This window comes from Alexandromys fortis, unplaced genomic scaffold (assembly GCF_014885135.2).
Source record: "Alexandromys fortis isolate MF-2015 unplaced genomic scaffold, M_Fortis_MF-2015_v1.1 scaffold_138, whole genome shotgun sequence".
NCBI classification, from domain to species: domain Eukaryota; kingdom Metazoa; phylum Chordata; class Mammalia; order Rodentia; family Cricetidae; genus Alexandromys; species Alexandromys fortis.
The window spans coordinates 2,329,057-2,347,684 of record NW_026068034.1 but is presented as its reverse complement, the minus strand read 5'-3'; the positions used below and the strand labels follow the sequence as shown (position 1 = coordinate 2,347,684).

The 18,628-nt window shown below is 48.0% G+C and overlaps 1 protein-coding gene across 1 annotated transcript in view; it reads right to left on the bottom strand.

Moving 5' to 3' along the window:
* The window catches only part of Hk2 (hexokinase 2), a 49,946-nt gene that overhangs the window by 18,077 nt on the left and 13,241 nt on the right, over nt 1-18,628 (bottom strand). Inside the window, exons 2-4 of the mRNA XM_050164954.1 lie at nt 16,477-16,639; nt 4,673-4,821; nt 537-656 (exon numbers count right to left, since the gene is read on the bottom strand). Of these exons, the coding sequence (XP_050020911.1) occupies nt 537-656; nt 4,673-4,821; nt 16,477-16,639 (432 nt within the window). The remainder of the gene's footprint in view (nt 1-536; nt 657-4,672; nt 4,822-16,476; nt 16,640-18,628) is intronic.

Sequence of the window (18,628 nt, the reverse complement as noted above, 5' to 3'; positions counted from 1 at the left end):
GAGGAGCGTGCATACACGAGTTTGTCGTGATTCCCTGTCTCTGAGCAGTGGAAGGAGGTGTCAAACAGGACACACAGCCCTCACATTTCTGACCCTGCTGAGGGCTGGGATTATAACATGCGCTGCTGTGGCCAGTTTACACCTTTCTGGAGATGGCACCCAAGGCACTGTGTGTGCGAAGCAAGGATTCTACCAGGTGTTTTTGTTTCATCCACCTGTCTTTCTCATGGCCCTTTAGATCCAAAGAGATCTTAATTTCTCATTACTGCTAACCTGGACAGGATACGGATACTGTATGCCCTGGGGTGTAGAAGAGGGTAATAGAACACCCCGTCTTTCGTATGGTGTCACCGTCCTCTGCACCAACACATAACACATACTCACAGGTTCGCAGAAGGGCCAAAGTGTCAATACTGAGAGCTCATATGCAAAACACCTCAGCGCCACTGCCACCACAGCTGCAGAGGGCTCGGGAGTCCTCCCCCGCCCTCACAACCCCAAGCCCGATGCCACCACAGCATCTCAGCCTGCCGTACCTCATCTAGTTTCGTCTGGTGGCAGGGGAACGAGAAGGTAAAACCCAGGGGAAGCTTCTTCGCTTTGATTTGTAGCTTGTCCATGAAGTTGGCCAGGCACTCGGCAATGTGGTCAAACAGCTGAGGACACAAACAGGAAGTGAGCAGGGAAGCAGGATAACGCAGAGGGAAAGAGACTTGGTGTGGCGGTTTTACACTGATGGCCAGCTTGATGGACTCCGGCGTGACCTAGAAGGTAAACCTCTAAGCATGCCTGTGGGAATGTTTCTAAATTAGGTTCATTCAGGTGGGAAGATCTACCCCAAACATGGTGGCACCCTTGCTACAGGCTGGGGTCCTGGATTAAAAGAGTAATTGATCTGAGCACCTATATCCATCTCTCTGCTCTTGATGACTATGGACACAATGTGACCAGGCTCCTGCCTCCATCTGCCTGACCAAAACAGACTGTATCCTCGAACCTGAGGCAAAATAAACCCTTACTTTCTGGGCTGGAGAGATGGCTCAGAGGTTAAGAGCATTGCCTGCTCTTCCAAATGTCCTGAGTTCAATTCCCAGCAACCACATGGTGGCTCACAACCATCTGTAAAGGGGTCTGGTGCCCTCTTCTGGCCTGCAGGCACACACCACACAGACAGAATAATGTATACATAATAAATAAATATTAAAAAAAAATAAAAGGACCTTACTTTCTAATGTAACTTGTTACAGTAACGCATAACTTATACAAAAACAAACGACTAGAACTTAAGCCATCGTCTGCTCTCCTGTTAAAAGGATATGACATCTACACTCAGTCTCTGTGTGCACAGAGGTATAACGCTAATTAGTGCTCATCAGAGGGAGTCTTCCACTGAAGGCTTTTATGTGACTCTCAGTCAGAAGAGCCCATAAGTCATGGGAAGTAGCAATCAGAAAGTCCACATATTCCCCAAGGACAGAGCATCCCCCCGCTGGTCATCATGGAAGTCCGACTTAACTTCCCATAATAGAATGCCAACCTCACTGCCAACAAGTGCTTTGGCACCCCTGACTCTTGATGGAGGAGGGACAGAATAATTTCTGTTGGCTCTTGATGAACGAACTCAACAAAAATAAGTAACCTTCATACTTTTCCTCTGTAAGAGAAGACTAATTCCTGGGGGGCAATTCAGAGAAGTTATGTTTGGTTCTGTTGCTATCTTATTCTAATTTATTCTCTATCTGTGTACAGATGTGTGTTTGTCTGCCCGGGCGGTCAGAAGAGAGTGATCCCTTAGAACTAGAGTTACAGGGGTTGTTGGGGGCCCGCTGTAGATTCTGGGGTCCACACTCTTATCCCCTGATAAAGCAGCAATGGCTCTTAACCACTAAGTCATTTCCCAGAGCCCCTCTGTCTGTTTTCTGGTTTCAGAATGAAAGCCAGGGCAGTGAGAGCACTGAGCGGGGCCCACACATCACTGAGCCTCGCAGAGCTGTGCTCCTGACAAGTCAGGCCTCCAGCAGGCTAGAGCTCACCACCACGCAGGCCCCTCCTCACCCACTCAGCAAAGAGAAGCTGGTAACTCTCCAGATATTGAGAGACGGAGACCAGGGGCCATGTGGTCTAAAAAGGAAGCAGAAGCCAAAGAGGCTGAACAGACTCCAAGGGCCAAGAGGCCAGGTGGCAAAAATCTAAAAGCCAAGGAAGCAAAGTCGGGAGAATGAGGACACGCATGTTCCTTCCTAGAAGGAAGCAAAGGGGCTGGTGAGATGGCTCAGAGAGTTAAGGCACCTGGCACCCAGCATGTGGCCTGAGTTCAATCCCTGGGACCCACATGATGGAGAGAAAGTGGGACTACTCTGTGATATCCTCCAGCCTTCACACACCCCTCTTCTGGGAGACCAAGCCACAAGTTCACTGTGGAATCCTGAGGCAGGCAGATTTCCACATTTCCACCGTAAGGGATGGGGGCTAAAAGGCCACTGGCTCCCTGATGTCTGGGGTAATGGGCAGGTGTGGAGTCAGGAAGGAAGCCAGCCTAATCTAGGAGGAGCCGGCCCGCACTGAACTCCCACATGGATCCTGTCCATCTGTCTCATTCTGCGCAAGGGTAACCACAGCTGATGCTGAACTTTGAACCTCCAATCCAAGGCAAGCTCACAGACAAAGCTGTCATCAAGAGACTCATCGGCAAAGACAGGCCATCTTCCCTTGAGCTAGCTGAAAGTTTAATATACAGATAGGGCAGAGAGAGAGAGAGAGAGAGAGAGAGAGAGAGAGAGAGAGAGAGAGAGAGAGAGAGAGCAGCAAGCTCTGCCCATGCTGAAACAAATATGGAGCATATTAAACACATTCATAGAACCCTATTCCAATGCTTGTTTGTACACTTTTCCCCAGTGCTGAAGACAGAACTAAAACCATGTGCATGCTGCGTGTGTGCTCCGCCACAGCTCCAGCCCCAGCCTTCAGGGTGAGAATCTTTATCCAAAGAGAAGTCATAGAAAAATCAATCAATCATGGAGATTGGAGGAGCCTTGAGCTAGGATGGGTAGCAAGATGTCTGCCCAGTTCCCAGCCCTGACCACTGTTCTGCCTTTTTTACAAAAAGCAAGAAAAAAGTCCCTGCAGTCAGGGGGCTGAGACAGGAGAATGGAGAACTTTGGGGCCAGCCCGGGCTCCCTCTCCAGAGCCTGTCATTAGGTTAAACTGAATCTGGCTTGTCAGTCACATAAGTTTGCCATGCTTCAGGTGACTCATGGCTTTGCAATAGGGCAGGCAAACGTGTTGCAAAGGGTTATGAGTCGGTGTCAAGATCCAACACCTACAGGCTTTCTAGAAGGAAAAGGAGAAGATTGCTCCCTTGAACTGGAAGACTAACTCTGTCTTCCTGCTGTCTGAGGATCAGGATAGGATGCTGGGAAAGTCAACAATTTGCTGTCATAAAAAGGCTCAAAGGGCACAAGCCTGCCAGCCTGCGCTCCAAGCTTTTCCTGCTTCTTATTGACAGAGGACCAGCTCACTCCTCTTCCCAAGAGCTACATCTCATAAACCCCAGCGGGGTGTGGCAGAAGGCTGATGAGGAAGGGGTTATCAAGATTGCTCTGAACAGGAAGTCAGTGACCAGAAGACAGGTGACACCCTGGACAGGTAGATTCACAGTTATTTGATTCCCACAAACTGTCCTTGAACTTTACATGACACACACAATAAATAAATACAGCTAAAAAGAAAAAAGAATAGAAATTATTTTCTTCATGCCTTCTAACTCAGTAGTTTGAGATTTTTTTATTAGATATCATATTTTAATTATTTTCATTTGGAAACAATGTCACACTATATTTAGCCCAGACTGGCTTTGAATTCTCAATCCTCCAGGCTCAGCTTCTCAAAGCTAGGATTACAGCTGAGTACCTGGCTCTGCCTGTCTGAGAGATTCCAAAGTCAATTTTAACTTCTTGGATCCTGAAACAGATTCTTTCTAGGTTGACAGACACAGTGCAACTGTCACCTCATATCCCAAGCCCTAGCCAGGCTCCTGGTGGGAAGCTGCCAAGACTATGGAGTACCTGGGCACTTCGTGTGGTTAAAGAGTAAGTAGCCATATAGGAGATGTGAGAATCGTTCAGCTCATTGTTAGGACACTGAAAGTCTTTTCTCACAACCACAGCCAAACTTCTGGTACAGTTTTTGACTTTGTCTTATTTGGTTCTCAAATATTTATCATCTGGGAGCAGGGCCCAGAATGAGAGACAAGCAACCTGAAGAAAAGGTGATCACATTCTTTATGAAGGGGAACAACGCCATTGCTGGCCAGAGACTGAGGCCAGGAAGGAAATGTGAAAAAGAGAAAAACTCCCATGGAGAAACAGCAAACACCAGTGCGCCCGCCACTTGTGGCACTAGCCACACCCCTGCCCTCTGAGCAGCCTCAGGACCTAACTATTACCCCACCATTTCTCTCTACAGACAGGGGCACCGTGAGGTGTTATCATTTGCCCAGAATCACACAGCAAGGCTGTCCCAATACAGGACCCTGCCACTGTGCAGACAGTGTTCTTCCTGACAGCTGGGACAGTATCCAGGATGTCCTAGGGACTGTCTTGTGGTGGGAGAAGGTGCAGGGTGTCCCACGGGTATTGGTAGCTCAGCTGCTGTCCCAATAAGAAGACTGTACCTGGGTTCCGCTGCCCCTCATGATGTCCTCAGGGATGGCATAGATCTGGTTCTCCATCTCCACCCTCTGGAGGCCATTGTCTGTCACCCTTACTCGAAGCACACGGAAGTTGGTTCCTCCAAGGTCCAGAGCCAGGAACTCTCCATGTTCTGTAGACAAAGGAGGGGCCACTGTCAATATGGGGAAAGACAAGAGCAAACGGCCTCCGGGAGACCAGACAAGACTTCAACCCTTGAGTCCTCCATGAGCATCAGTCACTCATGGGTGAGGGCAGTCAATTGGTTCACTTTTTCCAGACACATCGGTCTCTTTCTTTCTTTGAGACAATCTCATAGAGTAATCCAGGCTTGCCTCCAGAGCCCTAAGATTATGGGCATGCCCCGTCATACCCAGTTTCATGCTTGGCTTCCTTCCTTCCTTCCTTCCTTCCTTCCTTCCTTCCTTCCTTCCTTCCTTCCTTCCTTCCTTTTCCAAGACAGGGTTTTTCTGTGTAGCTTTGGAGCCTATCCTAGAACTCGCTCTGTAGACCAGGCTGGCCCCGAACTCACAGACATCTGCATGCCTCTGCCTCCTGAGTGCTAGTATTAAAGGTGTGCACCACCACCGCCCGGTTATGTTTGGTTTTCTTAATGATAAGATATCTTTTTATTACTTTGCAATTCACACTAACAATGAAACAATTTCATATTCCTGCTTGCCTGGTTGGCTTGTCAGTGACTTAGAACTGGAGTTGTTTGGGAAGAACCTTCATTGAGAAAACAGCTTGGCCTGTAGGCTTTATCCCACCAGGCACTAGCAATAGGGAGAGGAAGCACCCCAGAGAGGGTCAATGACACAGGCAGCTGCTGGGAGGCACAGGGCTGTGGGCACAGCATGAAAGTGCGGAAGAAGTCTGGAGGCCACAGGAGAGCCAGATGAGAGAGCACTCACTCCACTGTAGCCTCTCCTGGCCACCTGTCTCACCGTCTGGCTCCCAGCCTCACCTCCTCTGCAGGGATAGGGTTTGTTCTCGGTTGGGGAGGGGAGACTCAATGTGCTGGTAAACACTGATCTTGTCTGGCTGGGAGGGTCAAAGACATGTTCTGACTAAATAAACTAAAGGATTTCGTCTGTGCCCATGTTCCCTGGGCTCCCTAAGCACCTTGCCTCCCTCCCGCATATGGCTACCCTTTACCCCCCAGAATAGCCACATCTTAGCAGCTCCCTGAATACAGTGTCTATAGTCCCTAAAATGCAAAGCCGAAAGTAGTAGCTTGGGGTAAGTGTCAGCTACCTGAGACTCCTCAGGACTCACACAAACACACACACACACACAAACACACACACACACACACACACACACACACACGGTCTGTCTAGTGCAGAGCTAGTGAAACTCACATCACATGTGAGAAGCCATGCCTGGCTACTTTTTAGCCTAAAGCCTCTTTTACTCCAGGCACACAGAATTTGGTTCCTTGGCCTCTGTTCTGTAAAATAGGAGCATCACACCTCCCACAATTGTTTTGAGAGAATTAGGTAATGTTCTTGAATCATCCAGAACTACAGCAAGATCTTAAAAGACACAGTAAGCACCAGGCTCTTGGCAAAGTTGGTCTCATACCTGTTGGGACAAGTCTCCCAGACCCCATATGGTGAGAGATGACAGACACCTTTTTTGGGGAAAGCCACTGGAGTCAATGCTGGAGATTTTGGCATTCTTCCTACAGGTACCAATTTTCCATTCACTACTGGGCTTCAGAGGGCATCGCCACACTGCTCACACTAGGTGCCAATTCCTTTGGCTTACTAAAGCAATGCCAGCCTTGTCTGGTTGGGGGGGCATTCTGTCCACCCCCTCCTCGTGGCCTCAGATGACTTTTCTAGACACTCAAGTACTGAACCACCACTGGCCATGGGGCCTCAGCCAGAGTCTAGGAAACACTATGTGGTGGTTGTCAGGGGGGATGAAAGAGAAAATGAAGGGTGAGCTGCCTCATCAGCACTTTGAGGTCTGGGATACACACGATCCGCTGAATCAGTGACCGTGGGGGACGGTCGGTTATGAAGACCGGCCCAGCTGGATTCAGCCCGGCATGGCTCCATCAGGAATGTGATTCAGCTGTATTTTCTGATGGACTAAAGAGGGACACTCACCATTCTTTCAGAACACACCCCTCTCCTCTCCTCTCTTCTCCCCTCCTCCCCTCCCCTCCCCTCCCCTCTCCTCTCCTCTTCTTTCCTTTCCTCTCCTCTCCTCTCTTCAGCACATGCTCCTCACACACTCGTGACCAAGAACTGGATCTTCTCTCAGTTCAGAGCATGAAGCAGTGACTCCGGAAACCACATGATGACCCCAAAGGGCAACAGAGGGACCCAGTCTCTGTATGGCTCATGACCATTCCACACAGGGCAGAGACTAAGTGACAAACTTTATACATGGTGACCAGCATTCACGAATTCTAGCTCAGCAGTGGCCTGGGCACTGCATGGGGCCCTCTGGGTATGTTCCTCACAGTTTATAGTGCTCACTTCCCACAGCGCTCATGAGGTTTTGATGAAATACGGACTAGGTTATATATGAATGTATGGACACACAGATAGCCATCGGGAAAGTGCCAGGGTCCTTGTCATCCTTCATTATCCTTCCTTGGTCTGAAAGTTCTTCTCCTAACTCTTCTTGGTCACTCTGAATACTACTAGTTATAGCTCAAGCCCTACCTTCCAAGACATTCCAGCATCCCAGAATAGCGTTCATGGGAGCATGTGACGGGCTACGAGTGTGAAGGGCAAACACATCAGTGGGACTATGACAGGGAAGGAGAAAGGTTCTGATGCAAGGAACACACCAAGAGCGGGTTTCCTAGCCCAGCATGGTGACATACTCCTGTAAACCCAATACTTAAGAGGTGGGAACCAGAGTTAGTCTCAGCTACATGAAACACAATTAATAAAACTCAGGGTCAGAACCTGGGGTTCAACATGAAGATCTGAAAAGCAAAGCAGCCAGTTACTGGCTCTTACCTCAGTCCGAAATAGCGATCCTGCCTCCAGGAATCTCAGAATGAGACTGTGTGTCATTGTGGCTACTGGGATTAAGGTGTGTGTTACCATAACCTGGTCTGTAAAACTGACCAGTGGGGCTGTTTTACTCTCAGATCTTCAGGCAGTCTTTATTTATTAAAATACATTTGAAATGCCACTACAGGTACAAACTGAGTTTCAGTCCAATGGGGAAGAGATTCCTTAAGAAATCATAACCAGGGTTGAAGAGATGGCTTGTAAGTTTGAGGACTGCCTGGTCTAAATAGCGCACTCTGAGACAGGATTACAAAGACTCTATCTCAAAATAAAATAAAATTTAAAATAATGCCTAATAAAATACTTTTAAAAAACTACTAGCAAAAAAAACCCCAATAGGCTCTCCAGAGAATACCAAGTAACTGCAGCTGGTTTCTGAGGTGACTTAGTGCGCACAACACTACCTCACGTTGGATTAATTCACTAATGGCTCACAATTCTTTAGAAAGGCGTTTGACTGGCAACTACAAGGGTCTTATGAAATATGGTCCGGTGACTTCTCATACTGTTAAGCAAGCTGTTATCACTGGATCTTAACTTTCACTTTTTAAAAAATAAAATATGAGATCTGATGAGTTGGCTTACTGGGTGAAGGTGACTGCCACCAAGCCACACAGCCCGAGTTTGATTCCTGGAACCCTCATGATGGAAAGAGAGAACGCATTCTTGCAAGCTCTCCTCTGACCTCCATATTCACTCTGTGGCACTTGCACACACACGTGCATTCCAGCACACACAGGTGCACACACACACCAAACAAGTGTAATAAAACATTGAATATGCTGGGAGAAGTTAGTGGCAGATGCCTTTGATCACAGCCAATATTCAGGTCCAGAGCTGCCTAGCCAAAGGATTTTTTGACGATGAGTAACAAGGCTGCTTACTGGAAAGCTATAAACCCTCAAATAGGAAATTCTTCACTTACAATGCCAAGAGTATAAAACCTGGAGGCAACAGCACCCCCGAGTTGGGCTGTGTGTCAGGAAGTGATGCCTCTAAAATTGAGTCATTTGGTTAAGGTCACAAAAGGGTGAAAAAGAAGTAGGGTTTGATGCCAAGGCTTCCAACTCTAAAACCTGTGCCTGTTCAGGCCCACACCCTCCTCTTTCCTGGAGACCATAGAGTAGCAACAAGGAGAAACAAGGATTCCACCATCTCTACCAGGAGCCCAGCCGATCCGCTGGAGGCTAGATCTTCCATACTGAGTGGAGGGGTGAAGGCAAGCGAGACTGTGAAGAGCGGCAGGCCCTTCCCTACAGCAGGACCTGCGGAAGCTGGTTGATGTGGGGTTACCTGTCTATGCACAAAGTAAACCGGCACTCTCTTGTACCATACCAACACACTCTGTACCCACCTCACAGGACACTCTAGGCCTCTCTGAGGAAGATGCTATTTGGTTTTTTGTTTTGTTTTTAAACTATGTATACAGTTTTCTGCTTGCATGTTTGCCTGCAGGCCAGAAGAGGGCATCAGATCTCATTACGGATGGCTGTGAGCCACCATGTGGATGCTGGGAATTGAACTCAGGACCTTTGGAAGAACAGCCAGTGCACTTAACCTTTGAGCCATCTCTCCAGCCCAATGCTCTTCATTTAAAAACACCCACACACATAATACATAAAATATAAATCAGAAAATAGTTCCACCCACAGCACAGGTACTGGCGACAGAGGGGAAGGGTGGTGCCACCTCCATCAAACTGCCTGGTGGGAGAAGGGCGAAGCTGCTCCGTCCAGCCTCTCGTTCACTGACTCACTTCCCAGCCCACACAACCAGCAGCCCACTTTCGGTTTGACTCTTCTTAGATCCATAAGGTCAGTGAGTTCCAGCTTCTCCTGGGAAGTCACCTGTCACCGGGAAGGCCAGGCACTGAAATGGCAGTTGGCTAGCCATCTGAAACAGGTGAAACAATGTCACCTTAGGTACCATGACATCCGTAATTGATTTGGGCCATTCATTACTCAGGGTTGTTTAAAAACTTCTCCCAGGTGACCTGGTACCCAACGATGTCTGGGTACTTGCTTTGTTTGTGCTTTGTTTTATTTTGTTTTTAAGGTTGAGGGACAGGGGCCAGTTGAATGTCCCAGGAGGGTCTATTTTCAACCATTAGGTACTTGCCACTAATTAAAATAGATCGCCACCTGCTCCTCCCGCCGGGCACATGCCACAGAAGGCCCAGTCAGAGCTCTGTAAGAGTGCCTTGCAATAAAAAAGGGTGATTGGCCTCATGTTTCGAAGCCGCAGTGTCCTTGGTCAGGGTTGGGGCTGGCGCATGGCTCCTAAGCCCCAACAGCAGGTGATTAAACGGGCTACTTAGAAATGATGGGTTCTGGGAGCCCCTTCTAAACAATGGGTATCCCACTCAGTTCCCATGGTTCTAGGCATGCTTCAAAGTGGCAAGGCCTGCCTGTAGCAAGGGTGAGGGAGAGACCGAATAGTAGCCCACTCGACCCCATCTCTAGTTTTATTTCTCCTCACTGGTTCTGTTTCTTCTGTGGTTTTATGCACCATAAGATTTCCTTCAATTAAATTTAGAACCGCGATACATTCTCCAAAAATAGAGGTGGGGTCATTTAATGAAGTATTTGCTTTGGTTTTGATTTACATGTATTTATGTATGTGGATGTTGCCTTTAGAGCACAGCTGTCTGTCGCTCCTCCACCGTGCTGGCCCCTGGACCAAACTCAGGTTGTTGAGTTACCTCTACCCACCGAGCCATCTCGCCGGCCTTTGGTTTGAGCTTGATTATAGGAGACCTCACTCTGTAGCCCAGGCTGGCCTCAAAATCACGCCATCCTCCTGCTTTGGCTCCTCCCCCAGGCCCCAGAGTACTTTAAGTACAGGGATCAGCCACGGTATCCAGCTGAAAGTCACTACTTTAGTGGTGGTGGGTGATCACTCAGGCCCCAGCTTCGCACTGGACCCCGCCCCTCTTCAATAGTCTGTTTCTAGACCCCCCCCTTCTCTTTGTCACAGATGTGGGGCAATGGACAATCATTAAAAGGCATCAACTTTGTGTTTATTAAAATGGCTGGCCAGTAACTTGTATATAGAGCGTATGATTAAAACTTATTTTGAAAGTTAAAAAAAACCAAAAACCTGGGGGCTAGAGAGATGACTCAGAGGTTAAGGGCATGTGCTGTTCTTCCAAAGGGCTTGAGTTTGGTTCCCAGCACCCACACACAATTACTTTAACTTCAGCTCTGGGCAATTGGACATCCTCTTTTGGCCTCTCAGGGCACTGACTCACGTCACACTCTAAAAAATATATATATATATATATACATATACACACACACACAGAGATATATATATATATATATATATATATATATATATATATATATATATATATATATATATATATAAAATAGAAGGGACAGGAGTCGTGGCACTTGCCTTTAATCCCAGTACTCAAGAGGCAGAGGCAGATCTCTGTGAGTTCAAGACCAGCCTGGTCTACATAGCATATTCCAGGCCGGCCAGGGCTGTTTGGTCTTAAAAATAAACACAAAATGAAACTTCAAAAAAGAGAGAGTGAGAACGTGTGTCTCTTGTCAGAGCAAACTGTGCCTTCTAACCCTTACCCCGCCCCTGTGCCTATAGGCTGCTGGCACTGAAGTGGGTCACACGGTGGAGGAAAAAAACCCTGACTCCATCAGGAGTCTGTGGATCAAGCATTTCCCTGACATCAACAGTGAGCCCTGAAGACAGCTCCTCAGAGCTCCACAGTTGTTCTGATTGGAACCCAGCCTCTGACTGCAGCCCAACCAGGAGAAAGGGTCATGGTACAGAGATGATCAATTCTGCCCATACAAGGACACCGTTCAGGCACAGGCAACAAGACTTAGTACGAAGCTGCCAGATGGAGAAAATGGGTGAGCACACGTGAAGTTCATGGCGTGGCTAGGTGTCAGCATGTCAGGACACGGGTCTGGTATAACTATTTAATAACTATATAACGCCAAAATATGTCATGGCGAAAGCAGTTACAGCAGAGCTCAGGCTCATCCTGGGCTGCCAGGATCTCGCAAATGTCATTGTCAAAGACTCTTGTTCCCAAACAGGTCAATTGTGTTGTAAGGCTGGAGTGTGAGAAGCAATGCAGAGGATGGGCGCAGAGAGTGCATGGCAGCCCAGCCAAGCAGCAGCGGGGACGGCTTTCTAGGGCCAGATAAGGGGTCAGTCTCTGGCACTGGACAGGAAGACAGGTAATGGGATTAAGTGGTGAAGCAGGGAAACCTAGACAACTGGATTGCATTGGCTTCACGAAACGCAGGACCATTCCTGGCCACCAGTTCATCTAGCCATGAACTTCCAAGGTTCCTCACTCGGTCCCCAAGTAGATAGATGTCTACATTCAGTTTCTGAGCTGGCCTTATAACAAATTCTACACTCCCAGAAAGGGACCTGCCCCAGCCTGTCCTACAGTACCCAACACCAGCGGCCTCTGCGGACTGCTATACACTGGCTATATATGGCCCTATCTGAAAAAACGACAACAACAAAAACCAAAAAAAATCAATATACAACAAATGTCCAGGTGTTTGACCCAGTACCCAACATATGTAAATACCACCCACCATAGAGGCTATCAGCACAATCTTTGCTTAGATTGGCGGCACCACAGAAACCCACTTATTAACTGGCTTGTGCGCCTGCTGTTGACTCAGGCCTCCGCGGCGTGGATGTTGGTATAATACACAGCAACCAAGATAAGGGGCTCCGGCAGCTTCCACCCAGCCTATCACCAAGCCGGTCTCCCCTTATCGCGCCCCGCCTGTGCTTGCATTATATGGCCCAGGATCACTCTCTAATTGTCTCATCTGCGTAAGCGTTATCTCCCCGAGGACAATTTTCACTCTTCAAAGGCAGGACACGGGAGCCTGGCACACCACGGCCTCACAGATGAGGGGACCATGGAGAGGACTTTGTGGATCCGGCTGAACTGGGGTTCCCCAAAGAAGAATGAAGCATTGTTGTGCTAGGCACGTGGGAGGTACACGGAGAATAAAGTGTGTCATTGGGGGTGTGCTTCAGGGCTGGGCATTGGCGCTGAGCTGGCCTACCACCTGCTTGCTCTGCAAATCAACTTTCCTTTTCTGGAGTACCTATCACTGAGGCTGAGAGAGCCTGATCACGGGACTATCTGTTATCCGGTACACACAGTACAGTTTCTGTCTCAGTGACTTCAGGATAGATGTGACCGTACCTCGTGCAAGGATGCTTTGAAGCATTTGAGTTTTCTTTGTATCCAGTGACTAGGGGGTTATGTGTCTTCTGGCAACTCATTATGTTGTGAGCTCTGTAGTAGGCAGTCTCATTTGCATAAAGTAAGTGTTATGCACTGTTCCTTCAGGCAAAGATTCTTTTTCAATATGGTGGCATTATAAACAACATGGCTAGGAACACCGGAGCTTACTCAAGGAACAGAGTTAAGTTGTCCGATACACCCTGTCACCTGTCTGTCATGCCACCTAAACCACCAGCACAATCTTATTTCAAAAGCTTGAGTTGAGCACTTGCTACACACACACACACACCTGGTAACTCTGGCCTATTCATGTTTGGTTCCTGCCTCAGCCTGTCGTTAGTGGTGTGAACTTGGGCAAAGTATTTGACCATCAAAACCTCATATTCTAAAAACGAGGATAAAAATCTCTTTTAGGGGCTGGTGAGATGGCTCCAACGGTAAAGGCACTTGTTGCCAAGCGTGACAACCCAAGTTCCATCCCCAGGACCCATATGGTAGGAAAGAATCTACTTCAGCAAGTTGTCCTCGATACTCACTCAAGTGCCCCCAAACACTAAATAAACATACACGAAAATAAATAAATAAATAATAAAAACACACCTTATAGAATTTTTGTTTAAGTAAACAAATTGGAGTTAGAGGTGGCTCAGCATGCTGAGCACTTGGTGCTCTTCTAGAGGATCAGTGTTCATTGCTCACTCGATGGCGCAGTCTGTAATCCCAGTTCCTGTGGACCCAATGCCCTCTTCTGACCTCCCGACAGAGCACATGGCAGACAGGTATGCAAACACAACACTCATACACACAAAAATAAAGACTTTTTTTTTTCGTTTTTCGAGACAGGGTTTCTCTGTAGCTTTGGAGCCTGTCCTGGAACTTGCTCTTGTAGATCAGGCTGGCCTTGAACTCAGAGATCCACCTGCCTCTGCCTCCCAAGTGCTGGGATTAAAGTCATGCACCAATATTGCCCAGCTAAAAAATAAATAAATCTTAACACATGTAGACGCTCAGGATTAGTCCCTAGCTCATAAAATGTACTTCAGTTTCTTAGCAAAATACTTCTGCCCTTCAGAAGTCAATCCATTCATCAGAAGGTCACACTGAGCCATAGATAGGGGCACAGTTTCCCATCAGAATGAGGACTGGTAAACAAACCAATCTAGAGGGCACAGCACGGCAGAACTCCCAGCCCTCCCCCCCAACACTTCAAGGGGTTCCTTGAAGGCCTGGAAAAGACCCACATTCATTCAGACAATGACCCTGAACTCATGCTCACTGCTGGGGTCAGGCTGGGTCAAAATATACTTATTTTAGGAATTGTACAAAAATCTTGTTAAACGAGATCTCAGAGATTCTCAAAAGGTTTTCCTCAAGGACACAACAAGATCAGGTACAAACACAGAGCAGCCTTCACTGCCCAGACCCTGCATGGCCTGGGGAACTATGAGTGGACTGGCCACGGACCCTGCATGGCCTGGGGAACTATGAGTGGACTGGCCACGGACCCTGCATGGCCTGGGAAACTATGAGTGGACTGGCCACGGACCCTGCATAGCCCAAGGAACTACAAGTGGACTGGCCACAGCTCACTTCTTAGAGTTGTCGTCTCCTCCCTCAGGTTCTGAGTCCACTTCTTGATTCTTCCAATGGCTTGGGTGAAAGAACTCACACTAGCACCCCTCCTTTCGTGAACCTAAGAAGTGCTGGTCTAGAACATAGATGATTCCGGGGACAAATAAGCAAGGTCTCTCTGCCAATGCTCAATCCCACCTCTACCTCCAGGGACGAGGCCATCAAAACCAAGGTGCAGGTTCAACCTCCTGGCACTGGCTTTGAATCTTCTCATCCCTGACCATCATGCCGACCCCGAGGCCATTGACTATGTCTCCCAGACACCCCAACCTGTGCTGATGAACTAAGATGGGCCTGAAGATTCTGTGCACACCCCACCCCTCCAAAACTTCCATCACCTCCACCATAGCAACAGAAGGAAACTACATTTCAGGGGCCCACATGCAAGGCCCTCTGGGATCTAGCCTCACTCAACTGTCACGCGACTATTTCCTGTCATTGGAAGGTTCCCTCCTAGATGGAGCTTGGTAAGACTCAGGAAGCTGGTGGATACAAAGGGTTCAGGAAGTTACCTAAACTTAGGAAGACCAGGAAGCCACAAATGCAAAAGGCCCCTCCCCTAAGGCTGTACCAACAGTAGCACGCCCTGTGGTAAGGAAACCACGGAGCTGCTGGCAAGTTGGGCAGGGAGCTGTAGGATTGCAGCTTTTCTAAGTGGTCACCTATGCTGGGATGGGCTTTGCTGGCATGAAGCTGTATTTGAGTCACCCATGCTTCTGGAAGTGACCCCAATAAACCCATTTGCTCACCAGGCCGGACTTCAGTGAAGTGGTTTCTTTGGTCTGTGTTGGGGCCTAAGTAGATGGATGTTTGTCTACTTCTCTCCAGAAAGTCAAATAACACTATCTTTCCAATATCAGTCTCCATCAGTGTAATAAAAACCTCTTGCTTAGTGGCATCATAAAAGAGATTATCCATACAGATGATCAAACAACAGCTTCTTATTGCCGCCTTCGGGGCTAGAGAGACAGATGCCTCAGCAGTTCAGAGCACTGGCCACTCCTCAGGACCTGGATTCTATTCCCAGCACCACTTGGCAGCTCCCAACCATCTGTAAATCCAATTCCAGGGGATCTGACGCCCTCTTCTGGCCTCTGCGGGCAGACACATGTTTGGTGTATAGATATACATGCAGGCATAACACTCATACACATAAAAATGCAGCAAATATTTTTAAGAATACTGGGCAGAGTGAAGGTGGTACACACCTTTAATCCCAGCACTTGGGAGGCAGAGGTAGGTGGATCTCTGTGAATTTGAGGGCAGACTGGTCTGCAGAGTGAATTCAGGATAGCCAGAACTATTTCACAGAAAAACCAGACACACACATACACATAAAACTGGGATATATACGATGGCTCTTCACATTTTTTTCCAGTTTGCTTGAACTTATAGCACTTTCTCGTGGAGCTCATAAAACAATCTAAACACTGTGAATGGAACTAGGTACAGGCTGGACAGAGAGTGGCTTCCATAGCCTACAGCTGTGTCCATCACCCCACGGTTGTCACGGCTAACCACCAGCACGGTGCGCTATCTATGTGGAACTGGGAAACCCAAACTGAGCCAAGAAGACTTGCTCAACACATGAGCAGAAGAAAACCAATGGCTGTCCGCAGGCTGACAAAGTAGAGTTCTGACCCCAGTTGTCCAAGCTGTTGGATGGCCATCCCATTCCCACAGCAGCCTTCCACTCAGCCCTCAGTGTTTGCGTCAGCCTGCGTTGACTTCTAAAGGTGAAACCAAGCTCTTGACTGAGACTAGTTTTCTGTGTCCCTGAACAAAGCCAACCGAGTGGACTCTCAGTCCAGGCATTCTTGGAGTGATCAGTCCCCCCCCCCACACACACACACAGTACCTGTCCCATCCGGAGTTGACCTCACAAAGGTGGGCAGCATTTTCACAGCTGCAGTAGGGTGCGTGGTGGCTCCTAGTCCTTTCTCCATCTCCTTCCGGAACCGCCTAGAAATCTCCAGAAGGGTCTCATCTGAGAGACGCATGTGGTACAGATATTGGTCAACCTGGAGCAGGGACAATAGATACCAATGGGTTAAATGAACTATAGTATAGTATTGCATGTCATGAGATATCACTCAGCCTTTCAAAAACAAACAAACTTAGGCTTGTAACTCAAGCATTCAGGAGCCGAGGCGGAGGCAGGAGAATTGCAGTTCCAAGGTAGCCTGAACAACACACTAAAGCCTTGTGTGTGTGTGTTCTCTGGAGCTGGCAGTTGAACTCCAGCTAAAAACATGTGGTGAAGCACTTCCTGGCATATACAAGACGCCAGCTGAATACCAACACTGCAAGAAACAAGGCAACGCAACAAAACCTATCAGGCCTGGTGGGTCCCCAAATTGTAACATTTTGGAGGCAGAGGTAGTAGGATCAGTTCAAAGTCACCCTATGACACACAAAGTCACTTAGGCTACACATGACTCATCAAAATGAACAACAACAACAAAACCCAAAAGCCAAAAACCAAAAAAAACAACTTAATTTCTAGAGAATAGAGAACTAGGGGGAGACAGTTGGGAAAGAGAAGTCATTTTCAAACAAATCAAATTAAAACAATAACATCCTATGGCAGAGACTCTTCTCTTGCTGCCCAAACTGGCCTCACCTCACATGACCAGTCCTGCCAATCCGATCACCCCTCACCCCAGGGCTAGCAGCCATCCTCCTCCCTGGTTTTTACACAATCCCCAGTTCTATTTTTAACCTTTCCATCAGTTTTCCAGCCCCCACGTAGACGCTTCTGTTCCTGTGTTTAGTTTCTCCTAGAGGTTTCCCACTATGGTGGTTTAGATAAGAATGGCCCCCACAGGGTCAAATATTGGAATGTTTAGTCACAGGGAGTGGAGCTGCTTCAAAAGATCAGAAGGATTATGAAGTGTAGCCTGGAGTAGGTGAGGTCTTATTGGAGGAAGTCTGTCACTGGGGGTGGGTGAGCTGAGGTTTCAAAAGTCCATAGCAGGACCAGTGTCTCTTCTCTCCCTGGCTCGCCCTCTTCCCCCTACCCCTCTTATCAGGGTGGAGCTCTCAGTGACTGCTCCAGCGCAATGCCTGTCTGATTTGATCATGACGATAGTGGACTTAACCTCTGAAACTGTAAGCAAGTCCCCAGCTAAATGCTTCCTTTCGTAAGAATTTCCTTGGTCATGGTGTCTCTTCTGAACAATAGAACCATGACTAAGAAAGCCATCAAACATCCTAAACCCCACATAAGCTAGGCTCTGTCCACTTCCCCGTCATAGGGCGTGTCTCTGCTCTTAGTCCACATTCCATCTGTGCAGTAAATCCAAGCTGTCCTCCGCCTGCATTGAGGATCCTGAAACTACTTGCACATCCCATCCTCTCCGCCAGCCCTGACCCCTCTCTTCCAGAGCCTGCACTGCCCTCCAGAAGACAACACTCAGGCCTCCCAGCTATTCCAAGGACTTGAGCTTTTTCTTGCCCCACACCTAACCCAACCCATACTTTGGAAATAATGCTCCTGGTCTTCCAATTTAGCTACACCCTGGTTAACCCACCCAATGGGCATTTAACCCTAACTTCCTGAACACCATAGCTAGAAGGCACCATGCTGAAGGGCACTAGTGATTTACTCTTGTGATGGGGGCAGCCTAGGGGCTATCTTGCAAGGGTGAGAACAGATAACCCAAGAATCCTGACACAGGGCGGTGCATCTTTCTCCAGAAGGCACTGCCTCAAATGTGAAACATGGCAAAATTAGAGGCCCCTACTTTACTGTTTCCAAGAGAGGAGAAAACACCTCCTCTCCACTGTTTGCCAGGGAGGTAGACAAAATCCCACATGGCAGATCTGAGTTCTTGTGATGGGCCTCTCGGTCGCTTCCAAAGTGTGAAGTTGTGTCTACAAAAGAGCAAATCCGCAGCAATCTCTCTTGGCTTATCTTCAAACTTCCTGAGTTTTTATTTTATTTTATTTTGTGTGTGTGTGTGTGTGTGTGTGTGAGAGAGAGAGAGAGAGAGAGAGAGAGAGAGAGA